General features: G+C 35.7%; 1 protein-coding gene across 3 annotated transcripts in view; it reads right to left on the reverse strand.

Annotated features, from left to right (window-relative positions):
* Positions 1–8,277, reverse strand: part of LOC109091464 (BMP/retinoic acid-inducible neural-specific protein 3-like) — a 29,576-nt gene extending 21,299 nt beyond the window's left edge. Inside the window, exons 1-2 of one of the 3 annotated variants that reach the window (XM_042726086.1) lie at positions 7,869–8,277; positions 6,794–7,068 (exon numbers count right to left, since the gene is read on the reverse strand). In XM_042726086.1, the coding sequence (XP_042582020.1) occupies positions 6,794–7,023 (230 nt within the window). In that variant the 5' untranslated portion in view covers positions 7,024–7,068; positions 7,869–8,277. Of the gene's footprint in view, positions 1–6,793; positions 7,069–7,758 lie in introns of all 3 variants that reach the window. The other 2 variants (XM_042726084.1, XM_042726083.1) reach the window with 2 other exon arrangements.
* Between the last annotated feature and the right edge of the window lie 2,479 nt (positions 8,278–10,756).

Below are 10,756 nucleotides of genomic sequence, written 5' to 3' on the forward strand. Positions count from 1 at the left end.
GATTATTAAACTAATCAGTTTCAAGTTGGCTAAAAATTTAATGTGATTAATTATAAAAACATTAACACAAAAAATAAAATTGTAACAATCAGTCATGCTCCATTCCATACGTAATTTCTGTAATACAGGATTTTTCATCCATCTAGTTTGAACTACGATATTTATGTTTTTGCGAGTTCACAGACAGATGCTACTGTAGGTCTCACGCCTCACCAAACCACATTTACAGAAAGCAAGAAGTACAAAATGAGTAAAAAGCTGTTCACGCAGAACACATTTTCATGTTCAAAAACAGTTAACCTAGAAGTGCAATGGAATGGAACAGAAATCAAATGGTCTCAAGATCATCTTGGATCATTATGACATTGCAGAGAGCAATGCATTTTTTATACAAGTGGAAGAAAATGGGAAAGAGAGAATTCATAACTGCATGCAACAAAATGTATATGTATGCAAATAAATCCTATTCAAAAGTTGGGGTGATACTTTTATTCTGCAAGGACAGTAAAGACCTTTATAATGTTAAAAGATTTCTGTTTTAAATAAAGACTGTTCTTTTGAACTTTCTATTTATCAAAGAATCCTGAAGAAAAAGAAGTATCATGGTTTCCACAAAACTATTAAGCAGCACAACTGTTTGCAACCTTTATAGTAATATAAATGTTTCTTGTGCACAAAATCAGCATTTTAAAATGATTTCTGAAGGATCATCTGACAAAGACTGCTGAAAATTCAGCTTTAGCACAGGAATATATAGCCTATTACTTTTTAATAATATTTCACAATATTACTGTTTTATTGTATTTTTGATCAAATAAGTGCAGCCTTGGTAAGAATAAGAGCCTTTTAAGATAAAAAATAAATAAATAAAATCTAATAGCCCCCAAACTTTTGCACACAATTATTTTTTCTGTAAGCTTTCAATACATTACATAGATCATTTGTATCTGCGAAAGCCAATTTATCTGAATTTGCACTCTGCATTGAAAATATATGTACGTTCTTTTGCATTTTTAATAACGTTTGAGGCTGTTATTTCACTACGTTGACCTACAAATAGGTTAACACACTCACAGCAAGGATAGATGGCATTTGTATCTAAGACTATCTGTGTCAGGCTGCAACTCAAACAGTCCATAAATCTAGAAACTCTCATGTAATAAATGCTTGCTGCACAGAAACATGTCAAAAGGTGTCAGTCACTGATTGAGAGCCTGTTACAGTCTGTCAGCATTCACGGAGAAAGCCATGTACAGTAGATGCACAACACTGCAACATTATACACACACATGCAATACATTACTTGTGGATTATCGTGATGTTTTTTTCAGAACTTTCATTCTGACGGCACACATTTACTGCAGAGGGTGCATTGGTGAGCAAGTGATGTAATGTTTCATTTCTCTAAATCTGTTCTTATGAAGAAACAAACTCATCTACACCTTGAATAGCCTGAGGGTTAATTTTTTTGCAAATGTTTATTTTTGAGTGAACTTTTCCTTTCAAGATTCTTTGAAAGGATATTTTCAAAAGACGTCTAATTTCACAAGCTGCATTTATTTGATCAAAATTATAGTAAAACAGCAGCATTTATACAATTTAAAATACTTACATTTTAAACAAACCGGTCCTGTGATGCTACGGCTGAATTTTTAGAAGTCATTACTCTAGGCTTCAGTGTCATGTGATCCTTCAGAACCCCCCCCCCCCGAATTCTTTGATGAATAGAAAGTTCAAAAAAGAACACCATTTATTCCTTTAAAAAATGTATATACTGTGTCATAGTCTTCCATCATGAACAACATCTACATGTTGAAAATACTAACAAAACATTCAATGAAACCTTTTTTTGACAGCTCTAATTTCAAAATACATATTAAATTATTATTGTAGTTGGTTTATTCTGCCAACTACCAGCTGTGTTTATATTGTGGTCTTAACTTGAGTTTTATTTCAAGACTAACCTGAGGCAAATTGAGAGCTCAGGCTACACCTCATTAGTTGTGTTTATCAAACACTTCTTCAAGCTAACATTAATCTGATGTAAACACGCTCATTAAAGCCTCACTCACTCCACGGCATAAGTCATTTAGGACTCAAGAAACTTTTTTGGACCTAAATTTAGAGCTAATTGGTCAACAAAGGACATTTGCTATTTATTCAAAGAGTATTTCTTTATACTGAAATATTGAGTCATCGAAGCCCCAGTCATCATCGCTCCTGTCAGTGGTGAGATATGACTTAACATACGCACCTCTGTGAGCTTCCATCATTCAGTTCCCATAAGGGAAGTCCAACCAGCTCATCTCTCTCAGTCGAGCTCTGGCCCTGATAAACTGAACTAGGAAAACAATCTACCATAGCAATGACCGACCAGCCAGTAGGTGTTTTGTCCTTGATTGTGTTTCCAATGCAAGTGCAAGCATACTCAGGGGATATACATGTCTTGAAACATAAATAATGAGACGATTAGCTAGGGCCTGACGCTACTAGCCTGATATCTCTCTCTCTCCCTCCACAAACACACACACACTTGTAACTCACACACACACACACACTCTCATTCAGTGACCCCGTCGAGAACTTCACACCGTCTCCATACAACACACACACACACACACACACACACACACACACACACACACACACACACACACACACACTCCCACCCACCTTCTCTTGTTCTCTTATATAGGGTGTATTAGGGTATTCTGGGACACCCAATCTCTGTTGTATACATTTCAGATCTATGATAGCTTTAGCATATTCAGTAATACTTTACTTACATTTTTCATATATAATTTATTAAAAAGTATTTTAGCCCTCTTCGTGTTTTTTTTTGGGGGGGGGCTGGAGACGTTTTGACATGCCCTGATGTTTGTATTTATTTAAGCTACTTATAAAATATTAATGACTACAGTCTGATTACACAATATTCAGCACAAACTGTGCTTAATAATATGTGGCCAGCATGAATGCACATTTGCATTTTTGCATGAATTATGTCCCGTGACTCACCTTATAATGTATTGTGTGACCACAGTTATAATACATTATCTATGCATTGTTACACTTTTAGAAAGTATAATGCAGTAAAGCACATGGCAAACAACCAATTTCAGATGTAAAAAAGGAATCTGCAAATATAGCAGTGCATTTGAAATTTTATCACAATTATTCATGAAAAGATATAATGTATTAGATTGTGCATTATAAATACCTTTTATAATGCATTCAAAGGCTTCAAATAAAATGTTACCGTATATTTTAGTTGGGTTGTTGTATGATAAAGTCCTATTTGTTGGTATGAAGGTCAAAAATGCAAAGAATGCCCAATATTGACATAATTCACATACTGTAAGTTGCCAGCTGATTTGAATGCTTTTGGAACTACTTCCCTTGGTGATGCAAAAATAAACTAGATAACTGACCATACTGTGTGTAAAATGTGAGCTATTCGAAATTAACTGGTGCAGGAAAATAATATAATAAGGACAAAATAAATCCAACAGTAAAGAAGAGGAGTGCAATGCAACCATTTCATTAAAAAAAAAAAAAACTTGTCAAATATGCCCTTCATGTGTTAAATTTGAAATGCCCCACCGGTGAACATCACAGTTTTTGCTCCGGTTTGATTTCCAGGACAACACCAACACATCTTATTCGTTTGATAAGAGCAGTTCAAAGAATTTCTACAGAACCTAGCTGTCAGTAATGTCCTGTACACAATACACACACGATTACATTAAGTTAAATATCCCTCTAAAATAGCACAAAGTAGAGCCACTAATTGAGCAATCAATGATCTGAGGCTTTTATGGAAAATCTTCAGACATTATCGTCGTTAGGCTAAACATTTTCCATCCAAATCTATTTGAATGCTGATGCTGAAGAGGCCGGAGGCTAATAGACCTCTAATGCTTCAGCCATTAATAACACTTATGACTTGTACATTTTTTAGGATGCATAATAATTCAATTATATTTATTCTTATTAAACCCTTTCAGATGCTTTCTTAATTGGAAATCTTGATTTATTCAACATGGTCCTTATTGAAAGCTGAATAAGCAGTGGTCTTGCTATGTGCTATGGTTATATATGGTTTTAATTAAGCATTTTACAATTTTACTATAAGATTAATTCCATTAATCTAAAAGAATGTGAGCCATACGTTTATAGATGTTTCCATATTCCTTAAATCCCTTAATATCTTCTTTTGTTTACAGTTTTATATATACAGACTTGTATACTGAAGTAATGACTTACTAATTAATAAAAAGGTATAAATAAAACTGTATCACCATCATCAACACGAGCACATAAAAACAGACATTAAAGCCATACAGCTCAACTCTCCTGCTCTGCATACATAATTCACAATATTTAAATATGTGGCCATTTAGCATCTGAAAACACTAGCATACCTGTATATTTTAAACACAACTTTTTTATTTCTTTTTTTTTATTTTAAATAAGAAGCATTTAAATCTTCCTAATACTTTTAATTCCAGTAAAAGATCAAAAGTACACATGTTCTGTCTAATTCGGATGTAAAAAGCATCAGACTCTGTCGACTTTACACATCAAGTCCCGTTCCAGAGTGCAGGAAAACTTCAGAAAGACAGTGTTTGCATTGGAGAATTACTCTTTATCCTCATTGTTGCTCACACAGCTCTGGCTAAGCCGACAACTGCTGTCACCTTGTGCTCGTGGAGCTTCGTTATTAGCATCTTTGGGAGGAACAAGTGAGCACGTATCTGCTCCGGCAACCTTTTCCGCTGCCATCGGCTTGTTGTCCACCTCACCCACCCATCCACCCGTGCAGAACCCTCCCATCACACACTTGTCAGGAAGCATATGTCTGGTGTTTTATGAGATCCCTTTCATGCATCTGACAGGAAGGATAGACACTACTGACTCTTTACTGTACCCTCGGGCTCTGTTCAACCTTTGGCGGAAGGTAAATGGGGAGAATGAGAATATAACATCTTGACACAAATTTACCTTCAATCTATGTCACCACACACCTACCTATGTTACCAAGAGCAAGTTCCTTCCAAAATACAGTAGGTGTTTTCACAAACACAAACAAACTGCAGATGCTGATGTTGTACAATTTTGAGGCAAGGATTTTAGGGATTTATTATTCAGACTTCAGATTTTACAACCAAGCCGGTGGGACAGCGGCTCAAGATTTATTGTGATCGTGTAATGAACACAGTTTTGAGTTGTTGAATATAAAAGCAGTGCTAGACCATAAAAATAGAGAGAGACAAAATTTTGTTCTACTTCAAAATTTCACACTTAATTCAATGTGTTACCATTTCTTTGTAATTATTTGCTAAAATTACTAGCAATTTCTGAGTGAAACTTGCTTCTACACTTTTCTCAGTGTACAAACCTATACAACACTGAATTTCAAAGTAGTCTATAAAAAGACCAAAGAAGAGATGATAGAATGCCTGACACATGCACACACGCATTTAGGCTTATAAAACTGTTCCAATGTCACACATTATTTTTTCTCAAATGTCTCATACAAGACAAAGAGTGTTAAGAGACCAGGAAGCAGAATTGATTCTCTCTCATCTCAGATCTGTGGCAGATGCAAACCTGTCCCTCTCTGTACTGCCAGTGTGAAAGCAAGGTACTTAAAAGTCATTCAGACACAAGGGATGTTGGGATAGGAGCCCTGTCTAGCATGCAAAGTAAAATCAGGTAGTCTAGCGCACACCAGTACACAAACACTCACACACACATGCACACGCGAGCTGCAGGTTTCCACCAGCAGGGGGAGATCTGACATTGAGAAAACACAACTGTACTTTTGTTGACTCCTATAGTATGCCTCTACCAAAAAATAAATAAATAAAGCCTGTGGAGCATTCACAGATACACACGTATGTTGAGGAGAGAACGTCTGACTAACCCCAATGTTGCCATCTCCATCTGCGCCTGGCAGTGTGGTCCAACAACCCTGCCAAATGAGCGTGTCAGTCAGGTTCAGTTCAGCCAACACTTTTCCCGCTTTTTTTCTCCTCCCCTTTTGGGCTGTTTATCACTTCATCTAATCCTCAGCTCTAACTCAGCACAAGTTCTCGCAACACCTCACCTCACATCAGTTGCAACTAATAATCTGGTATTAAAAGTTTCGAACCACACTTTGAACTAGAAAACAGTTGTCTAGTTTCTTAACAAAAACTTTTAAAGTGACTCCTCATGAAACACATTGTTCACCCAGCATATCAGTAACATTATAATATATTTTAACATTCATCAGTAACATTTTAGCATCTTTGAAATTTTTTATTACTACCTAATTACTACTTTCCCCCAGTCCATATCATCCATACATGTTTACCGTATATATGTATACCAAAATACTATATATATATATATATATATATATATATATATATATATATATATATATATATATATATACATTTTTTTTTTTTTTTTGGGGGGGGGGGGTATTTTTGCTATTCAATATAAACAAGCCTATATATATACAGTATCTAGTCTTATTAATATTGCATAGCAAAAATACCCAAACAATTCCATCTGTACAGTCATGTGGCAATTTGCGTATGGAAATTTCTTTTCTATTCTAATCTAAAGTTTATACACCAAAAACAAGCCTGCCTCCATCAAAGTTTCTTGTTAACTTTGTTATATGGTAATATGTGTACAAATAAATGAATAGCACCATATAATTCTGCATACCATGAACAATTTTAACACATTCTACACACCAGTGGCAATAAATAACAGAAGTAATTATCCAACTCACCTGTAAATCTTATATTTGGTTGTGAAGCCCTGCTGATAACGCTCCACAAATTCTGCAAATTCCTGTGAGTGATGAAAAGGCCCTTTATCTGAAAGGAGCCACCCAAATGGACCTGCGGCATCATGGGAGGCTGCCACAGGGGCTAGAACCCAGCAGTGAAGGCTTAGTACAACACACACCCATAGACTCATCAGATACGCCAGTCTAAAATCAGTACACTGGCAGCTCATGCTTCACCCTGCGACTCGACATTCTCTCCAAACTTTCCTCGCCTTCTGAAACAACAAAGACAATACAGTAAATTCAAGTGTGTATAACAGTTTCCTGACACCTCTTTTTTTCTAACACAGCTGTAAAAACATTTTCAATGTTTTTCCAGGCCAATGCCATTTTTCCAGGTTTTTCAATCTGGGGTTCCTAAAGGAGGTCTGTGGAGACAATAAATAATAATAATATACTTGATCATTTCTAAATCATGACAAAGGTTTTTTTTTTTTTTTTTTTTTTTTAGCTTTCTGACTATTGTTAAGCACTATATAATTAATAATTAATTATCATAACTAAAAATAAAATAAAATATAAATATTACCGGAAGAAAAATAAATAGCATATTTTATATGGAGATCCTGGATCGTCTGAGAGTTTGGCTGGGGGTCCCAGGGTCTTTAAAAATTTAAATCTCCTGATATAAAGTATAAAAATAGACTTAAGCTATTAAATATATTTCCATACATAAGCATAATATATATTGTCATTTTCAGCCATTTTCAAGCCATACTGTGTTTCAGAAACATTCTTCTCATCAGTAAAATTGCCACATGCATTTCTCTAACGCAAATAAAAGGATTATGTAAAGATAATGCTTGTGATTATAATTAGGTTTTAAATTAAATATTATTTTAAATATTGTATTGTATTTATGCTTGTAGTTTACGTTAATTTAATCACATTTATTATAAGTTTACCTTCTCCAGGTGTCCGATGTTTCAACCACTGAAGTCAACAACCTCTACAGTTCTACAGTTAAAAGCAAATGACTGTAAAAGCAAAGCATAGGGAGATTGTTGAGGGTGACCTTTGAAAATCTGCCTCAGTTCAACTTGTTTTAAACATCATCGCGAAGCGAGAAGAGCCCAGGAAACCCAGCATCCCACTCTCTGCTTCCGATATCGAGTATATTTCCAACCTCTAGTGCCGTATAATCCGGGTGAAGAGAAGAAAAACTATCGCGAGGAGAAGCGGTCGCTCTGTCTTCACTCTTCTCTCTCCAGGTAGACAGGTCTCTTATGAATTGGAAGTTACGGTGAAGCAATCCCATAACCATTAACGACTGACGCGATTAAAGTCTACTGTTTCCCCTCGGTCCGCACAATTAACTTAACCCGGTGTCCAAGAAGCACTTGATAAATGTAGACTCCGGAGGTCCACTCTGTGCAGCAGCGCGTATGTCGGATGCTCAAACCCGACTCTTCCCATACACACCATGAAAATATCCAATTTATTTCAGAGACAAGCCTCCTACACTCCTCATTGGCTGCGGGCGGGCAAGAGGGGCGGGGTGTCGGCTCTGAGAGAATGTACTTTATCAGGGTCACAATGAGTTTGAACATTATGTGCTTGTTATGAAAATAATATTATACTTATTTATGAATGGGATCTTTATGATACAAAAAATTGCCTGCTCTAGCTGCAGGATTGACATTATATTCAGTCAAGTCGTTATCAGGCTCACAACATTGACAGTGGCAAACTATATTAGAACATGGCTTAATAGGTTTAAATTGAGATGTATTGGGCTTATTGTTGCATTACTGTTATTCCGTGTGCCTTCTGAGCTCAAAAAATACATTAATATGTAATATATACTTTCAATTTTGTATATAATTTAAAAGGGTTGCAGAAAAAAAAAAAAAAAAAAACAGGATGTTAAGCAGGATGGAAAATAAGAACACTGCTTATGATTTTTCATGTTACAGGAACATGGAAAAAAAAATCTGCTTCAACCAAAGTGTTTTTATTTATATTTATTTTGATAATATGTTCACTTTATTGTGATATTGCAAAAACAAATAAATAACAACAACAACAACAACAAACATGATTTCCGTAAGATGTGTGGGTTTCATATTTTATCTGAATATATTAACACATATCAAGGGAAAATGTACTGCATAACAGGAATCATAAAATGTTGTCCTGACTCTTTTGGATTATTATACACAAATCAACATTGCTAACATAAATAATTGCACTTTTTACATTTATTTATTTATTTATTTTGTCTTTTTCAAAACGTCATTCTTAACTAAGGTTGCACTTGTTACTTAAAATAAAATAAAATAAATTACAAACCTCTACCCAGACAGATGAATAAAGGTGTCATATATTATCTTATCTCGAACAGTGTACATGATTATGCTCTTAATAAGATGTTTACCATTAAAAAAAAAAAAAAAAAATCAAAGGAGTGCATTGGCTGTCCATGCTGACAACTGTTTTAAACACAAGAATGAGCAGAAACAGTCAGACATTGGCTTCCAATTGATTCACAGTGATCGACCGTGAGAGGAAATGAGCAATCTTGGGAGGAAAGGAAGGGAAAGAAATCAAAGACAAAATCAAATCAAGTCCTCACAGTGAGCGAGTGAGAGAAATATTAGCACCAGTTTTGCCGAGATGTTTTCAGATGATGCAGATAGTAAAAAGACATCCACTGGACCAGCGGCAGATCAGTGGATAGTGCAGAAAACAGCTGTTTGACAAAGCTGAGACGGCACTCTTTAAAGCCAGTCGACTGCTGAAGGCGAAGTTGAGATCTAGATCGTGGTAGTGTGTGAGATCACAAAGCGGGAACATTTATCAATGCATAGACAGGAAGTCATTACAACAGGTAAATATTCACTTAAAATGCAGCCTTGATGGAGTCAGTGATGTGTTGTCTCGATGAAGAGTAATCAAGAAAGCAAAGTAAAGATAATATTTTAATTAGCTACCATCTTGACAGCTGAGGCAAGGTATTTTTGCATATCTCATTGGATGCATTATGCTTATTCGCTTTTTTCCTCATTTCTCTTTTCTTCCCTCACTCTCCCCCACAATGGCTTCTGTAAATAGGTTAGACTGTGAAAACATAAGAAGTCTTTGGACAATATAATTGCAGGCAAGAGAAAGTCACTCCTGCAAACAGTTTGGCACTTGCTCGCATAATTAGCTTGAAGACGCCCATTACATATTAACTAACTGTGTGCAACCAGGTAAATGTGATGTTTATCAATGTAGCATGTTGGCACCAGAGGTTTCACAGGCTATTAATTGTCATAAGCAGTGTGTGATGTTTTAGCCTCAGCCATGTGTAGCTGAAGTGTCAGACTCTCTTCTGGCTGTATGCATCACCCGAATAGTGATGAGGCCAGGCCAGTGTCATGCTCTCCCTCTCTAATGACTCTGACATATGAGCTTTGTTCCACAGTAACAAGCACTATTGCTACAGCTAGAAATGTGTAATGATGATGTCTGAAAAAAAACATTAACCCTCCCTTCTCAATGCTACGTGGTCAATGTGCAGGCCCATAAATCAATCTGCAATATAGAGGGTTTGTAAGTGGCTTTGTTTAAGAGCTCGCGTACAACATCCTATTCCTATAAAGATACAATGAGTATATAAATGCCAGTATGCCTCAAAAAAGGGGTGAAAACCATGAAGGCTTAATTTTCCTTGCTCAGTGTGCAAATACACTACACACAATAAAAGCCAAGCATATGAGTTATTATTCTAATATTTTCAACTTCTTTCGACTTTCTTTGTGTTAAAGGAATAATTCACCAACAAATGAATATTTTCTGAAAATGTATTCACCCCCAGGCTATCAAAGATATGGAAGAGTTTGTTTCTTCATTGGAACAGATTTGGAGTAATTTACCAGTACATCACTTGCTCACCAATGGATCATTTGAAGTGAATGG

Source organism: Cyprinus carpio, chromosome B6, assembly GCF_018340385.1.
Source record: "Cyprinus carpio isolate SPL01 chromosome B6, ASM1834038v1, whole genome shotgun sequence".
Taxonomy (NCBI): Eukaryota; Metazoa; Chordata; class Actinopteri; order Cypriniformes; family Cyprinidae; genus Cyprinus; species Cyprinus carpio.